The 18,624-nt window shown below is 38.7% G+C and overlaps 1 protein-coding gene across 1 annotated transcript in view; it reads left to right on the plus strand.

Moving 5' to 3' along the window:
• Positions 1 to 18,624, plus strand: part of DGKH (diacylglycerol kinase eta) — a 276,676-nt gene that overhangs the window by 122,745 nt on the left and 135,307 nt on the right. The window contains 2 exon segments of the mRNA XM_075061569.1: positions 7,778 to 7,888; positions 9,441 to 9,521. Coding sequence (XP_074917670.1) covers positions 7,778 to 7,888; positions 9,441 to 9,521 — 192 coding nt within the window.

Consider the following 18,624-nt stretch of genomic DNA (forward strand, 5'->3'; position numbering starts at 1 on the left):
GGTGGGTTCACAGCAAGGATTGATCCTGTATCTCCCTCATCACAGGTGAGTGCCCTACCCACTGGGTTATTGACTATTCTGGGCTGGTCCCTATCCTTCTCTTGTTTTTTGTGAAAAATTTCTAATCGTCTTGGTCTTATCCCAGTGTGGAATAAAAACAAATCTTGAAACCTCTAAATTTTTCACAACCCAGAATAATTTTTTTTGGATTGCCCTACCAGCAAGTGCTCTGTTGATCACAGTTTAAGAGCCATTAGTTTACACCATATCTTCACAGAACTGTGTGGTATAAAGGCATCTTTTGAAGCTAAATCAAACATTTTAATAAAATATGAAAAGCCTAATCCAGTCCCCAGGATGCCAGATTACATAAATCATGAAAATTTAAAATACCGTAAGCACAGTCCATAATTCTTCAGCTTTATCTGGAGTCAGTTGCTATAAACTGCTTTTTCCATGTTGCACAGTTCCCTGGCACACTTTTACCATAGTCACATCAATTAGATTGCTGCTTTTCACACTTAAAAATATGGATTTCTGGGCAGTGAATAATGAATTAGAGAGTAATCTTTTTTTTCACCACTGAGATCTGCTGGAAAAAGGTGCCCTGTCCAAGGAGTTACTGTGGATGAAAGCTTTCATTGAACTGGCTAATCTAAGAGCAGATGTATTAAACTTGTTGGGGAATAGTTAGAAAACTGAATTCAAAATATGTCATAAGTAACCAGAATTTCCCACACCTTCTAGTAAAGTGGAGTGAAGTCAATATAAACTTGGAATGCAGTGAAACCAATGAATTATTTTAAACTGTATAATCTGTAACTCAAAAGGAAATGCTCTAAAAGTAGGCTTGGCAGAATTCAATTTTTGTATTTTAATTTTGATGGATAATATCTCTGTTCATTTTAAAGCATTTTTTATTTTTATCAATATACATTTTCACAGTTGCAGGAATTATGGAGGTGGGTCTGACAGTAGTTATTTAATGGCATTAGAAGCTGAGATTCACAAAGTTAACACTCGATAACTGTTAGAACACAAATTGTCAACGTCAGATGTCAAAATATACTCAATAAGTATTCTTAAACTCTTAAGTTCTCAGGCAGCATTTTTCTTAGTTTGCTTATCTGTATATTTTGATGATTATCCATGGAAATTGCTTTTGGTCAGTTTGTATGTGTATGCTGAAATCAACGTTTACTGACATTTGCCAATAAAAATCTAATCCTTTCAAGCCTATCTATAAAGTCTCAAAGATAACCAGCACTTTAATGTGTCAACTAACAGGCGTTTGATAAACTAGAGTTCTGATATGAGCTGCATTTTGTTATAACACCTGTTGTTGTCTTATACAGACTTAAAGCTATTAAAATATCAGAAACAATATGGTATAATGACAGATCATTTTGTAACCAAAATTGTTTGGAAAGTCTTTATTAATGGAGGGGTATAGTACTGATGCATGTTTAGGTTCTTCAGAAAAATCAATGAATATTAAGATTCTGGGAACACTCTCCTATCACTTTATAGGTCTTCACAACATTTATATTGTCCAAAAGTTCAATATTTTCACAAATATTGATAACATTTAGTGGATTTAATAGCCAGAAATAACAGCCTGCTTTCTACTGAGTACAACTCCTTAGAGTTGTGTCTTAATCAATGGAATTTGTTAGTGTCCTTAAAAGGAGAAAACCAACAAAGTAATATAAATGAAAAATTGAATATTTGTTGAGACAGACCTAATTATAAGATTGATTTTATTGTAATTTTTGTTTATATTTTCTTTCAAAGGATGATTTGAATTGAAAGTGTGCAGCAGTGTTAATGTGCCTCTCTGCGGCAATGCTATTGTTACATCCTTTAGTAAGGGATGAGTGCTGCTGTTTGCATTTTAAATGTGTTAGACCATTACCCTAGAACCACAGACACTATTTACTCTTCCCTGTGGAATTGTAATGGAATTTTTGCATTTTGCTTGTGGGAGGCATCTTCTCTTGAGTAGTTTTAGTAGTTTGTGTTATTTTATAGTTATACCTACATGTACTTTATGGAACAACAAAATCTTTGAGCGCCTACCCTGCAGCCATTGAAGACAATAGCAACACTCCCATGGACTTCACTTGGTACAGGATCAAGTCCAGCATCCCTTTATTAAAATTAGCCTAAACAGCAAAGTAATTTGATTGTATCTCTGGAAAAAGTCATATACATTTCTGTAATTTTGCAATTTTGATTTTCTGACGTATGTGGTATTTACATTCCACTCTTCTGCCTGGAAAGAGTCATTTTACCCATTTTAAACCTTTTAACTCAGAACTAGTGAAACTAAAATGAACAAAAGGTGATAGTCATTAATTCAGGAGTGGGCAAACTTTTTGGCCCAAGGGCCACATTTGGGTTGCAAAACTGTATGGAGGACCAGGTAGGGAAGGCTGTGCCTCGCAAAACAGCCTGGCCTCTGTCCCCATCTGACTCCTCCCACTTCCTGCCCCCTGACTGCCCCTCTAAGAACCCCTGACCCATCCAATCCCCCCCTGCTCCTTGTCCCCTAACTGCCTCTTCTGGGACCCCCCACCCTCATCCAACCTCCCCTGCTCCCAGTCCCCTGACTGCTCTGACCCCTATCCGCACCCCTGCCCCTTGACAGGCCCCCCCGGGACCCCACCTTATCCACCCCTCCCTGTCCCCTGGGACCTCCTCCCACCCCTTATCCAGCCCCTCGGCTCTGGCCCCCTTACCATGCCGCTCAGAGCAGCATGTTTGGCAGCCGCGCTGCCTGGCTGGAGCCAGACACACTGCCACGCTGCTTGGCAGGAGTGTGCAATCCCACCGCCCAGAGTGCTGCCCGTGTGGTGGCATGGCTGTGGGGGAGGGAGGACAGCGGGGGTGGAGGAGGGCCTAGCCTCTCTGGCCGGGATCTCAAGGGCTAGGCAGGATGGTCCTGAAGGCCGGATGTGGCCTGTGGGCTGTACTTTGACCACCTCTGCATTAATTTCAGTTTGCTGAGCGTACAGTCAAGTTCATTGATAAGTAAAGGAAAATTACATTGTACTGACTATTTTATTCATGAGTATTTGCTCTGTCCCTAAATTTTTAGTTTTTAGTTTGTGTGCAGATTTTTATAGTAACCGTGTATAATTGGATACACAAGCTGTCATGGGGGAAGCAGGAGGTTTTAGCAGTTGAACGGGAGACAGAGCTTTTGGCAAGCATCGCAGTGCGGGCTTGTGAGATGCACCAATTAACTGGATGTTTCTGCCAAATTACAGCAGTGAAGTAGTTAACAATATTGACAATTGTTTCCAATTTGCTTCAGAGTTAATATTCTGCTGAGGTGAATGGATCAGTTCATGGCTCTTTGATTTTTCTTGTCTGAAGGCTCAGGGAGCCATTATTACTGCTTTGGTTTCTGCTCCATTTGTAACTGAAGGTTTTCCTCTCAACCCTGGGGGTTAGCAATGTGATCTATATATGACCCAAGGACCTCTGGATGCCAGCTGTCAGATGGGTTAGTAGGGGGTTCATCAAAAGAATGTCATGTAAGTCTCTAATGAAAGCCTGTATCACACAGGTCATCACAGACATTGCAAAGCATATGGAGTTATGTATATACACTAAAAATTATGTTCTTAAGGTCTGTGACTAGAGACTGGTCACCAGAATGGTGTAAAGCAGGGTTTTCTTTCAGGCAAGAAATGTGTGTCTATTTGTTTAGGTGTAAATTAAGGACCGTATGATTCAAAATGGGTATCTATTCACAGCGTGAGCCAACTGCTAATACAGGATTGTGAAATCTTCAAAGAGAGGAAATTTAGAGGAAGAAGCGAACCAGTAAGGACAATGAACTTTTGGGGAAATAACTAAGAGGTACAGAGGTATGGAGGTATGGGGGGGAGGGATAGCTCAGTGGTTTGAGCATTAGCTTGCTAAACCCAGGGTTGTGAGTTCAATCCTTGAGGGGGCCACCTAGGGATCTGGGGCAAAATCAGTACTTGGTCCTGCTAGTGAAGGCAGGGGGTTGGACTCAATGACCTATCAAGGTCCCTTCCAATTCTAGGGGATAGGATATCTCCATTATTTATACCCTTATTCCTTTAATCTGTCAGGCCAAGCTGCCGGTGGGCTTGATTTTATGAAAAGAGATCTCAGCTAAATTGGTTGAAAATGCTGGGGAAAGTACTTGGGGTATATTGTATATATTGTAGGAGATTGGGCAGTGCCTTTTAATTAAGTTTAGGTTCTAGAAAGCATGTTATGATTTTGTTTTATGTGTAACCATTTGTTTCCAATATTCTTACTTTCTATCATTTGAATCACTATTCTTTGATGATAAGCTATGGGCTTGTCTACACTTACTAGTGAAGACACTACCTACACTGACGAGGTGAATCCTGAGCTGAATCTTGTAAACAGAAGGGTGCTGTTCCTTTGGGAGTAGTGTATCTGAGAGTTGTGTGCGCGTTCAGTGGAATGGACTGAGCAGTCCAGAGGGACCCTCAGAGGACTCAGTGGTTGATGCGTACCTATTGCTAATCTTTGCATAGAGAATTAGGGCTGTGAAGGCTTGGAAGGTCAGTCTTGTCTTGCCAGAGGCTGGTGGTTTCAGAGAGCTGATCCACAGCAGGCACAGGCAAGACTTCCTGACGCTAAGGGCAGGTGGTGGGGAGGTGCCTCACAATCCCAGGAAGTATCACACTGTAAAGGTTAGATTTTTGGACCAAAGTAGGGGCACAATCGGAATTTTCCTGAGGAGGAAGCCCAGGTAATCTGCCAAGTAGCAGAGATCACTACCAAAAATTTATGGAGATAAGTCTGCATTTGTACATGTTACACAAAATATTAAAGCCCAGGTGTTCCAAGATTGTACCACACTGACCTGTGGGACTTGCTAATCAACATACAACCAAGAGCTGCACACCTCTGTAAATTCAATGCTCTCAATTTCATTTTCAGCAGCATCCCATTTTGTGCATGCATTGGGTTCCAGGAGGCATCCAAATATGTAAGTTGTTTCCCCCCTTCGCATTGCTGCACAGCATATATATATGCTTGCCAAGCCACCACCTCTTCTTCTGGAGCATGCCTGGAAGCAGAAGAGATTGAGGCAGTAGCTTGAAGAGAGGGCAACCCAGGGTTCTGGAAAACAGGGAGCTAGGGTTGGAGCCACAGGAAAAGCTGCTGCCCCCTCTCTAGGCCCTGCTGTTTGCTGACAGCTTCAATCACTACTTCTTCCTCATCTCCCAGGACTGGTCCCAGGTGAGAGACACCAGCCAAGACCTCTCTGTCTCCCTCTGTAGTGACCTACCATTAAGGCTAAGATTGTCACAGATATTTTTAATAAAAGTCATGGACAAGTCACAGGCAATAATGAAAAATTCACGGAAGCCCGTCACCTGTCCCTGACTTTTACTAAAAATATCCATGAGAGAAAATGGGGAGCCTGGGTAGTAGTGGGCAGGCTTGAAACTCCAGGGTCCCCCTCCACTGGTGATTCGGAACTGCGGGGCTTCCCCTTGCTGCCTGTGATAGCTGGGAATGGTGGGGGGCTCTTGTCGCCTGGAGCGGCCAAGGTACCCCACAGCTCCCTGGCTCCGCAGGCAGCAGGGGACCCTGCAGCTCTCAGCCGGCGCTGGCTGAAATCATGGACATCTTTGACGTCCATGACTAAATCATAGCTTTATGTATCATCTATTGCCAAGCAAGCGAAGGTCTGGGCTTACTGCATCCCTGGAGCAAAGTTCTGTAGCAAAGGTTGGATTCTGTACCAGTGGAACTGGATGATGCAAGTACTCTGCTCTCAGTAGTGTATATCTGTTGATGAAAGCATTTACACTGCACACGAATGAAAGTACATTACCTGACTATTTTAAATTAATAAGAATATTTATTATCAGGATCTGTTGTAATAGCTACATATGAAAAAAAAATGCTATAGTGGTTAAATGGTTTTTCACCTCCAACTTTAGAAGGATTTTTTTTTAAGAAAACAACTTTGTCATAGTTAAAAAAAATGGGAGTTTAAAAGATTTGTCACAGAGTTTTGATTAATAAGCCGTTTACGATTCCAGAGCCATTTAATGGACAACACAATCCCCTGGTTACATTAAGCATGTGGAGTGTTTGTGCGATATTATTAGTGCTCTAAAAGGGAGAGAGAAAGCCATGATAATGCTTGTTTTTGTAGAAATGGCATTAGAGATTAAATTAAATCTTCAGGAAAACTGTGTGTTTTTTAAAGTCTAGAAAAATAAATAGGCCAACAGATTTGTTCTTTCTATAGATTTTAAATTCATGTATCTCTTTCATGTACATGCTGATCTTCCCATAATGTATGCCATTTATATCATAACATACATTTAGAGGTTTCCAATTTCAGGATAATATTAAGGTAAATGCCAGTGCCCGTTATGTATTTGAAGAGGGAATTAGGATCATTGGATACAGAGGTTAAATTGTATGGAACTGATTTCTGTATTATTCTCGCTTTTGAATTGTGCTACATATACATAAATCATATGCATGTAATTCATGTGCACCATGAAAATTTCAAAGAGGGGTACAAAACACAAGTACAGTATGGCTATAACAAACAAAACCAAAACTGGTGTGTGTGCCTGTGACTACTGTTGACTGAATTGTTAACAAATTAAATCCATTACATCACTTGAAAATATTTTATCTTTGTTAGATATATTTTGGGGCATTTTATTAAAAAAACACTAAAGAATTTAGTACAGTAGCCATCCTATGGATACATTTAATAATTGTTTCACATTCATCAATGGGAAATAGTGGAACAAAAAGGTGTATTTTCCTTTTTCTTGTGAATGTATTATGTTAAAGTTAAGAAGAATTTGACATCCACTGAAAGAAGAATATGTCAGATGCTCTTTGATTAAGCTTATAAATGGTCCAGATCAACTTGTAAGTGAACTTTGCATCATGTTGTCTAGAAATTGCACTGTACTATGACATTGGTATCATGACATAATACAAAATGGAAATGCCATGCTTCAGAGACCATTTCAAAGCAGAGAATCCAGATCCATACATATCTTTGTTTCCCTTTTAATTGTGTTCTTCCAAAGAGAAATTTGTGTATTTAAGACACTCAGTGATATAGGCCACTGTGCACAACTATATTATACCATTCAGTTATAAAAACTCCTCCTATGAAATGCACATGGAGAGTGCTTAAAAATCAGTGGTGTGATGAGGCCCACAGATATTGCCAAAATACTTCTAAACACATATTAATTTATTATGCTTTTGACACTGTTCTGTCAAGTTTCAGTTGCTGTCTTCTTTTCCGTTTTAATAGTTAGAAGAAAGGGGTAGCAAGAAAACAGATGCCACAGAGTAGGATCTGTATGCGCTTATATGGCATTGATAGCTAATATTTTTTTTCAGAATTGTGCAACTGCCAATCATTGCTCACTACAATATTGTGGTTTTGGAATTTAAATAGCAGTTTAATCTCCAGAATAGTTATTTGCATTTTCAGTGTATATCTCCACTACTTTTTGAATGCATACACAAAATTAACATTTTGCCAGTATTCTCATTGTTAAAAATAATTGTGCATACTTTGATTGTCAAATGATAGAATCAATCATAATCTCATATACATGAATACAAATAAAAATAATGAATATCTTTATACAGAACATAAAATTGTTTACAGGGGTCTAAGAATTTTCTTATATAGTATATTTAGATACTTGGATATTTGTACCAGGTCTGATGTAGTTAAATATTTTTTTCTTGTTTTCAGACAAGTATAAAGGAAGGGCTACTACTGAAGCAAACAAGTTCTTTTCAGAGATGGAAAAAACGTTATTTCAAACTTCGAGGCCGTACCCTTTACTATGCCAAGGATTCAAAGGTAAGGATGTAAGAGACTGCCTTATGGGAACGAATGCCTTATGCTTGTCTCTTAGGTTTATTAAAATTAGAACATCAATTTAAAATAACAGTGATTTGTTTTCACAACCAATTTGCTATTTATAAAAATTAGTATACAAAATTAAATTGCAAAAGAAGACAGGTTACATACACCTCTGAGTTTTAGGTATAGTGGTTTGTTTCTGTTCTTTTACCCTTGTTACACAAATTAGTCAAATAATGTTAATAAGCTGATTTCTGGGTTTTTTACTTAGGAAAATAAATTTTAAAAAGGAAAAAAACATTGGAGGGATATTGTTCAAATGTTACCTCGAAGTTCAAGCTATTACTGTCTGAAGGGCACTGTCCTGAAAGATACTTAAATGATTATACTAAATAATGATAGTCAGGAGTCATCCCTTGAAATGAATTTTTCAATGGAAAATTAAGTTCTGAAAAACTGAAATTTTCAGTGGGAAAATTTCATTTTCAGAAATTACTCTCCTTTCTGTTAGGGAAAATCTAAACGAAATATTTCATTTCAGGTCAGTTTGATCCAAATGGAAATGTTTCAGTTTGTTGAACTGAAGTGAAACATTTAATTTCAAGTCAGTTTGTCATTAAGCTGCGTCTGCGTGAGCCCCCATGGTGCCTTCAGGTGTGTCAGGCCCTCATTTGTTCCTATTGATTGGCCTCCTTGACCCCACTACATTTCCCATAATGCACTACAGTCTCCCCTGCGACTGAGCTGCATGGTGCATCAAAGGAGTCACATAGGTAAGAATGGGGGCATGAGTCACCCAAGCTAGGCACAGTTGTTCAGTCGCTGCCCTGAAGAACTGACAACTTTAATTAACAAGACAGACAAGGGGTGGAAAAATGGCAGGATCATTCATATATTACAGAGGGGAAACTGAGGCAGATCTGGGAATTAAATCCAGATCCCCTGCCGTCCCAGGCATACCTGCCTCAACTGCAGGACCATCCTTAGTTTAGACTCCCTGCCATGAGCTGAATGTGTGTGTGTGTGTGTGTGTGTTTCTTTTTTACTCCCTTTTGCCCACAGCACAGGAAGGGAGGAGAGAGACATGACTGGAATTTTTGTACTTGTCATCAATGAGCCTCAGTGAGCCAGCAGAACCCATTTAACCCTTTCCCAGCAGACTTAATGCTGGCAAATAGGCTGTGATGTTTAAAGGAGACTCTGCCAGACTGTTATATGTATCTTTCTTCTTTGACTCTATTATGGCATGTTTATGTGATTCTCAAAGGCTAAATATAATATTGTAAATTTTCTCAAATTTTGAAATGAAGATTACTTTTTTGACTGGGATAAAATTCATTTTCAGCCCGCTTATGTTTTTGAATTTTCTTACTGATCAGATTGTTACATGGCTCCCTCTGAAAGATGAAATTAGAAAGATTTATCTGCTTAGTAATTTTTCTACTTTTTTCATTTGATTCCTAAAACAATAATGTGGAAGTGAAAGTGCAGTAGGGTAAGTGTGCTTAAAAGTGGTATTTAATGTGTTTGTGTTATTTTCCGTTCACAGTCTCTAATATTTGATGAAGTTGACCTGTCAGATGCCAGTGTAGCTGAATCAAGCACAAAAAACGTCAACAACAGCTTCACGGTATGGTGCCTTTATCGTAACTGTGGCTTTGAAAGCTATAAAAAGACTGTAACTAAGACAATCAAGAATGCTCTCAATAAAGTTGTTTCTTATTTTCCTTTATATGAAAGTGTATTAATGAAATAGCCTGTAGTGTCTTGACAACATTATATTAACTGTTGATAGTTCTGAACACAGTTTGATGCACATCTTTTATCAGCTTTTAATATATTTAATATTTGTTTCATAAAATGCTGATACAGAACATTAAAAAAATAGTGAAAGTGAATATCAACAGTCCTTATTTTCAATCATCTTTATTTTATGCTGTAGGTTATCTTTTAATGTGTCATATTCTTTTAAGTTAAATTTCCTGGATGATTATCACTAAGTGTGATTTTAATTTCCTATTCTTAAATTGATAATTCTGATCCTCAACTGTGTTAAAATAATTGGGTTTTTTGCTAACCATATTATTCTTAGTTGGTTTCAACCTCACTGTCTTTGTACATATACCTTATTTATACAGTGGCATATGAGTGAGGGCATTACAAGTTTATATAAATCCGTATCAGAGTTTTACTCAAAAACCTAGAATTTTGTTGTCTTTTCATGTTCGTAAGGAAAGGCTGAATGTTCTGTAAATGTTTTAAATTATTTTATTATGGAATTAAGTGATAAAGATCAATCTGTTATGTCCCCGTCCCCCCACCCCTGAAAGTGGTGAAGTTTTGTGAACATTTTTAACTCTCATGGAAAGGTGTTTTAAAGCCAAGGACTAGCTGCCAAGAAGACACTGGGTGAAATCCTGCTCCATGAAATTCAATGGAAATTATAATGTGACCCGGTATAGCATGAATTTGGATATAATGCGGTAAAGCAGCGCTCTGGGGGGGCGGGGCTGCACACTCCAGTGGATCAAAGCAAGTTCAATATAACACGGCTTCACCTATAAAGCGGTAAGATTTTTTGGCTCCTGAGGACAGCATTATGTTGGGGTAGAAGTGTACTAGGATTTCATCATCTTATCTGCAACTCCCACCACACTCAATCTAACTATTAACCTTTCCATTTTTCCTGAGGATTTTAGCATCCCAGGTGATCTTGGTCACATAGTAAGAGTCAATTTCTGAGGAGGTCCCGTGCCTGCCTGATGACAGCTTTGCTGATGAAGACTCCAGAGGCTCGCTCATTCTGGTGTTCGATGAGTAGCTAATGTAATCAGAGCAAACGTGATTTTATCAGCCTAGGTTGGAGGTGAGGTTGTTGCACTGACTAAAGTTTCTTTAGCATTTACAATTCCTTCCCAGATACAGTGATTTTCAATAACAAAGTCTGGATGACCAGGTCCACATCTGGCAAGATAGTATGTGATCTTTCGGCTAAGGGAAGGTAGAAAAAGGCTGCCTTTTTGCTTTTTGGCTGTTTATTGTCAGTGAAGAGTCCAGAAAGCCCTCTTGGCTGCATACCACTCCGATGACAGTGGAGCAGATGCCCTCTAGTGAGGGTGATGGAATGTTAGCAATTTTTTCATAGTGGTTTTCATTACCTATTTGAAATTCTACTTCCATCTTGCCTGTTTTTAGCTTTAGACAAGAACTATTTATCATTCCAGCATTGGGATAGCTGAGGAATGATGAAGAAGTGTAGTCTACCTGTGTGAGCAGAGGTTCAAAGTTTCTTTGGCTATCTTTCATCAGTAGAAGAAAGGCATGGGTGTGTGTCTCAGTGGCCCAAATTTCTTTCAGTGTATCTAAGAATGCCTATGAGATGAATAGAGAGGGTTTTTTGTTGTTGTGTTTTTTGAAAAAAGGATGTAATACTGTTTTTTCTGTTCTTGGCCATCATATCTTGAACTCCAGAGTGTCCATCTTTGATGTGAGTTGTCTTCTATGTGTTTTTCTTTTGGATTTCCTTACAGAGATTGGTGCTGGATTCTGGAATAGGTTGGAGAATTCTGAAGGATATTTTGTTTTTTTACTTCATTTTTCAGGGCTTTTTTGAGAACCATGGAGATAGTGAAGAAGGTACTGGGGAAGATGTCTTTGGAGCCACAGTGTTGAAAGCTGTGGATAGTGTATTATTTTCATATCTTACTAGGTCTTCCAGCCTGGGCAGAGCTTTCGCTAAGAAGTTTTATTTATTTATTTAAATTATATCTGGGTCTGTAATTCTTCCGGAGTGGAGTATATATTGGCCCTTGCCATTTGTTACCAACTCTCATCTCCTTCTTGGTCTTTTGTCTTCTCCCCTTGAGTTTGTGTGACATAGTCTGACAGCAGCAAAGCTCAGTGGGATAGCACATCTCTATCCTGGCCCTTTGACTAATACTGAGGGTAGAGGTTCCATAAACTCTTTGCCTTTCAGCACCTCTCCATGGAGAGTACTAAGAGCTCTCTTTTCTCTTCTTTCTTTGAGAAATAATGTATCCCAAACCAGTTTCATTATCTGTTTCTTTGGGTTATCTTCAGCTTTCCCCTGTAAGCATTTTTTTCACTAAAAATCTGTCAAGAAAGAAATAGATGATGTAGTTAACATGCTATTGATTCTCCGTCCTAGTGTGTGACACCTATTATTAACATAGGTTTATTTTGGGTGGAATAACCTCCGTCCTAATGGGTCAGTGTGCTGCTGTCCAGTAATGATTGGGATGGGATAACTCTTTCCTGCCTCTTAGGAGAGGGAAATGCACCTTCATGAATATTGAAGTTTCAGTGAAATAGTAATTTAGTTTTATTTTTTTAAATCCATTCTTATTTTAAATTTCAGGCGTGCCATTTCACTTTAAAAAAAATAAGCTTTTTATGGAAAGCTTTATATTCTCTCCCCTTCACTCCTTCTACCTTTACATCTTTTTGGAGATAGAAAGGTGCATGTTGAGATTTTTAATATACTATAAGCACTATCCTTGGGGAAAACCCACATCCTAAAATTAGACACAACACAGCATTAAGGTTGGATTTATCTGAAATGTGCATATATTGCACATTTGTAGAATATTTTATGTGACTAAATGTTTTGCTTATTCACGAGAAATACTTTCTTACCGAAACGAAGTGGGAGGAAAGGGATGAGATTTGAAGGAAAATAAAATAAAATAAAGAGAAGCCAGCAAATAAAGCATGTAACATAACATCTATTTCAGTTTGTTCTTCATTATTATTTCTACCCATGAATATCTCAACCCTCAGACAAACCTCCTTTCTGACAAATAGTGCCTAGTGGACAGGTTTGTACTGATAAGCAGTGCAGTCCTCTCCTTTTTCAGTCTCTGAGGACCTGATGCAAAATCCACTGAAGTAAAGTAAAGGATTCCTAGGGTACGTCCAGACTACCCGCCGTATCGACAGGTAGCAATTGATTTATCTAGACACGATATATCGATCCCTGGACGTGCTCCCCGTCAACTCCAGAACTCCACTGGAGCGAGTGGCGGTAGTGGAGTCGGCGGGGGAGCTGCGAATGTCGATCCCGCGTGGTGAGGACGGGAGGTAAGTCGGAATAAGATACTTTGACTTCAGCTACAGTATTCCCGTAGCTGAAGTTGCGTATCTTACATTCACACCCCACCCGAGCCCCCCCCCCGTGTAGACCAGACCCTAGTGACTTCAGCAGGTTTTGAATCAAGTCCTAAGTGCCTATGTTGCTCCCTAAGTAGTCTGCTAAGCTTCTTTGGGTCCCCTCCCCCCAACACAGTGTACAACATCTGCCTCAGTGAGCTGTTTAGAAATGTGGGTGTCTTATACTCAGCAATTCAGTAGCAATATTAGATTTCTACTTTGGAATACTACTTATTGTAGAGAATCTTTTGGCCCATGTACACTGAGAATATAACTGTGTCAGTACATGGCTGTCTGATTAAATAAGAAGCACCCATATTTTAGTACCATTTTCTGTTTTTAGTGTGCATGGAACAGTGTGGTTCTATAGCCATTTTAGGGACTGGTCTTACAGCCGAGTTCCTAATCATAACATAATATGGTCCTGTTCCTCAGCTCCATGCTATACTTGTGTTACTCTGTTCTACAAACAAAAAATGGTCACAATGTGGCTATCCATAATTGTGCCAACATGGTTTGATAGTAGGGTAATGCAATGAACAAGCTGGACTTGTTTCTCCATCGCCCTGCACAGTGCAAAGTGTGTGCAAAACACTACCAAATCACAATGGTGCAACATTTCACACCCGCTTTGAACTGGTCTAAATGCCTACATGAGATGCAGGGCAAAAGAAATCTAGTCCTGCTGGACTTAAAGGACATATCAAATATTAAATAATGAAAAGGGGAGCGGTGGGGTTGAGAAACACCTCTTTGGACGTTTTAAAATTTAAAAAATATTTTCAGGGCTTCCATTTTCCTGGTCCATCTGTCTAATGTTAGTAAAGGTAATGACAGGAAGCGCAAGAACCCCCCTTTCCCCACATGGTGGAATGGAACACCCAATAAGACATTACCAGAAGTCTGGAAATGCCTTTATTGGGTAAAGAGGCATCTCTAGCTGTCATTTCAATACAAGCTGAGGAATGTAAAAGCACAAGCTGTTCCTTTTGCGGGGAGGGCATTAAGGTGAATCAGATTCCTATACCCATAGCCAAATTGGAGATGGAACAGTGTCCAATTTCGCCTTTCTTTCCTTTGTATCTTAACTCTACTTGGATTTTTGAACGGGGGAAATAAGGGTGCCTCATACCTTTATTCAGGAAAATTACTTTATTATTGTGCAAATGACTCTTAATTCTGTTAGATATGGAGGAGTTTTCTCCAAGATGTGGTAGTGGGACTCTAATCAGTTGGAGCATTTGAGGGGTTTTGTGTAGGAATTATTTTCCATTGGCTCAAGTGGATATACTTAGTAGGAATCTTTCTACATTTAATTATTATGGTTCTAGGACAGGCAGGTCCAAATTAATATGAAGCTCCTCAGGATAACAAATATAACTGCTAAAAGGAATCTTTTTCAAGTTTTGACAATATAGCTTTTATCTTCAGTTTCTATCACTGTCTTGCCTTTTCATTAAAAAGAAGTACATTAAATAACTTCAAAACATTTTAAAAATGCACATAAATATTAACCACATTTATTTTCAGTAATTTATCTACAAGTGTATGTAAAATGCTATGGTTACTGCAAATCCACCTGGTTTAGTGCAGTCATATGAAATGCACAGGCACCAGGTGGTATAGCACCTATTTTTAGTCCTAATTGATGTTTGGAAAATTTTAGTTCTGATATCATCTGCCATAACAGGTGTGACTGAAAGATGGTTAACAGTAGGATATGAATTTTAGCTCTGAGCTGTTAAGTTGTACTTCTAACCCTCCTGTACATGCCCACAAAAACATCAATGCTCACTTCCTTTATCTCTTCTAAATCATCAAGTAATGGAAAAAACTTCAGTGGTTTAGTTCTGCTGGCTAGTCACTTCTGTGGGTAATAAAGGCAATAATGAAATCATATTTTGCACCAGTCTCTGCTAGGAACATATGAATTGCCACACTAGATCAGACCTATGGTCCAATATCCTGCCTCTGACCGTGGCCACCACCAGATGCCTCAAAGGAAGGTGCAAGAAACTTTACAGTAGATAGATATGGGATAATCTGCTCCTTTTGGAAGTCTTGTCCTTACCCTACATAGTTAGAAATTCGCTTGAGTCCTGAAGCAAGAGGTTGTATATCCCTTATAATTTGTTTTGTTGTTTTATTTTTCTAGATATTTTGTTATCCAAATAGGTGTCTAATCTCTTTGAATTTTGCTAGTTTTTGGCTTCAATGACATTCTGTGGCAAGGAGTTCCATAGTCTAATACTATGTGAAAAATTATTTCCTTTTATCAGTTTTGAATTTGCTGGGTTTCAGTTTAATTGAATAGTCCCTTCTTCCAGTGTTACAAAACAGGGAAAACAGAAGCTTCCAATCTATTTTTTTCTAACTGGATCACTTATTATTTTCTATATTTCTGTCACCTCCCCTCTCATTTACCTACTTTCTAAGGTAAACATTCCCAGTCTTTTTTTCAGGTGAGAGGTTTTCCATGCCCCTGTGCATCCTCACCAGTCATCTCTGACCCCTTCAGATTCTGTAATATAATTTTTGAGGTGGGGTAACCACTACTGCACATAGTACTCCAGATGATGGGAAACCACTGATTTATATAATGGGGTCATAATATTATTTTCTCGTCCATTCTTTATGCATCCTAACATTTTGTTTGCTTTTTTGACAGCAACTGCACATTATACAGAGGCCTTCTTTGAACTGTTCAGTGATGCACGAGTGAGGTCCCTTTCCTGAGTTGATACAGTTAATTTAGATCCCTATAAGGTGTATGAATATTTAAAATTTTCCCTCCAGTGTGCATTATTTTGCATTATCAACAATGTACTTCATCTGTTATCATGTTGTCCATTCACCTGGCTTGTTTAAGTCCCTCTGAAGTTCCTCAGTTTTCTCTGGGCTTGAATACTCAAAATAATTTGTCATCTGAAAATGTAGCCACTTTTCAGATTGATCCACTTTTCAGATTGTTAGCAATGATATTAAACAACACCAACAGTAGTACAGAACCTTGAGGCACGCAGCTGTTAAATTTTTGCAGTGATGAAAGCTCACCATTTATTCCTGCTCCTTTGTTTTCTGTCTCTTAGGCAGGTTTTTGATCCTTGACAATACTTTCTCTCTCATCTCATGATTACTTAGTTACTTCAGCAGCTTCTTTTGCAAGCCTTTGTCAAAGGCCTTTTGAAAGCTAATAAATTATAGAATCACAGAAGTGTAGGCCTGGAAGGGGCCTTAATAGGTCATCTAGTCCAGCCACCTGCACTCAAGGGAGGACTACGTAATAACTAGACCATTCCTAACAGGTATTTGTCTAACTTGTTCTTAAAAACCTCCAGTGATGGCGATTCCACAGCATCCCTAGCTAATTTGTTCTACTGCTTAACTGCTCTGACAGTTAGGAAGTTTTTTCTAATGTCCAATCTGAATGTTCCTTGCTGCAATTTAAGCCCTTTGCTTTTTGCCCTATCCTCAGGGGTTAAGGAGGACAATTTTTCACCCTCCTCCTTGTAAAAACTTTTTATGTCCTTGAAACTGTTATCATGTCCCCCCTCAATCTTCTCTTCTTCAAGCTAAACAAATCCAATTTTTTCAATCTGTCCTCATAGGTCATGTTTTCTAGACCTCTAAACATTTTTGTTGCTCTCCTCTGATCTTTTTCCAGTTTGTCTACATCAATTCTGAAATGTGGCGCCCAGAACTGGACGCAATACTCCATCTGAGTAAAGTGGAAGAATAACTTCATATGTCTGGCTTACAGTATTCCTGCTATTATCTTTCTCCCGTTATTGAGTAAAGGCCTACTCTGTTCTTGGTCTTCCTCTTGCTTCTAATGTATTTGTAGAATGTTTTCTTGTTATCTTTTATGTCTCTAGCTAGTTTACTTTCATTTTGTGCCTTGGCCTTTCTATTTTTGTCCCTACATGCTTGTGTTGTTTGTTTATATTAATCCTTCATAAATTGACCTAGTTTCCACTTTTTTCAGGACTCTTTTTTTCGGTTTCAGATCATTGAAGATCTCCAGGTTAAGCCAGCATGTTCTTGCTATACTTCCAATCTTTCCTATGCAGTGGGGATAGTTTGTTCTTGTGCCCTTAATAATGTCTCTTTGAAAAACTGCCAACTGTCTCAAAGTGTTTGTCCCCTTAAATTGCCCCCATGGGATCTTACCTACCAACTCCCTGAGTTTGCTAAAGTCTGCCTTCTTGAAATCCATGATCTTTATGCTGCTGCTTCCCCTTCTACCATGCCTTAGAATCATGAACTCTTATCATTTCATCATCACTTTCACCCTAGCTGCCATCCATTTTCAAATTTTCCAACCAGTTCCTCTATTTGTCAAAAATCAAATCTAGAACAGCCTCTCTCCTAGTTGCTTCCTCCACTTTCTGAAATAAAAAACTGTCTCCACTGTATTCCAAGAACCTGTTGGATAATCTGTCAGCTGGTTTCTCTTTTATCCAATAGTTTGACATATTCAAAGAATTCTAATATGTTAGTGACGTGTGATATTCTTTTGCAGAAGCTGTGCTGGTTAGATCTTTTCGTATTATGATCTTTATTGTGTTTTGTTGTTCTATTTTTAATCATCATTTCATCCTATTTACCTGGTATAAATGTAAAGCTTACTGATGTGTAATTCCCTTGATCATCCACACAGCCTGTTTACGATATAGGTTCAACATTTGTTATTCTCATATCCTCTAGTACAGTAGCTGTTTTTAATGAGATTGCTTATACAGCACCTATTTTTCTGACACCCCAATCAATTCTTAGAATTAGCTGTTTTGCTGTATTATTTCTCCCAACTCCTGATAGCCACTAAAGGCTTTAAAAGCATAGTGCTTTGTGGGATTGCTCTGCCTATAATATGTTTTGATGGACAGGATGAATTCCTTAGATTCTTGAACTACTTTCACTTCCATTCTTGTTGTCCAAATTGTTCTAAACTTTTGTCAAGGTTAAAAAGAGAGAGAATGAGAGAGAGAGAGATCATAAGAAACGGTCATACTGGGTCAGACCAAAGGTCCATCTAGTCCAGTATCCTGTCTTCCAGCAGTGGCCAATACCAGTTGCTTCTGAGGGAATGAACAGAAAGAGCAGGTAGTCATCAAGTGGTCCATCTCCTGTAGTCCACTCTGTATATCTGAGTGCAAGAATTGCTAAACTATCTTTTCCCTGCCAACAGCAGGAAATTAGAAGTTTTTTTTTCTCTGGAGAAATTTAGAAGCATTTAATCACTTCTTTAGTTTTGGGTACTACAGGTGTCTGTCCTTTTGACTTCAGGTTTCATAAATCATGGCCGAAGACAATTACCTCCAGTTTCGAGAGTGTCTGTTTTGGTACAAAATACCATTTACTTTCCTCTGTGGATAATTTTACATAAAAAATATTATTGTTACCCTCTTTGGCCCAGTTGATTAGCCAGTATTCAGAGCCTTCACTGTCATTGTCCATGTTATTCTATCATCCACTTGTAACCGTCATTGCTTCTTCTGTTCATTTGCACCATTCATAATGCATTTGTTGCTCTGGTCTCTGCATGTTAAATTGCTAGATAGCTA

The sequence above is a fragment of the Chelonoidis abingdonii genome, chromosome 1 (genome assembly GCF_003597395.2).
Source record: "Chelonoidis abingdonii isolate Lonesome George chromosome 1, CheloAbing_2.0, whole genome shotgun sequence".
Classification (NCBI taxonomy): Eukaryota; Metazoa; Chordata; order Testudines; family Testudinidae; genus Chelonoidis; species Chelonoidis abingdonii.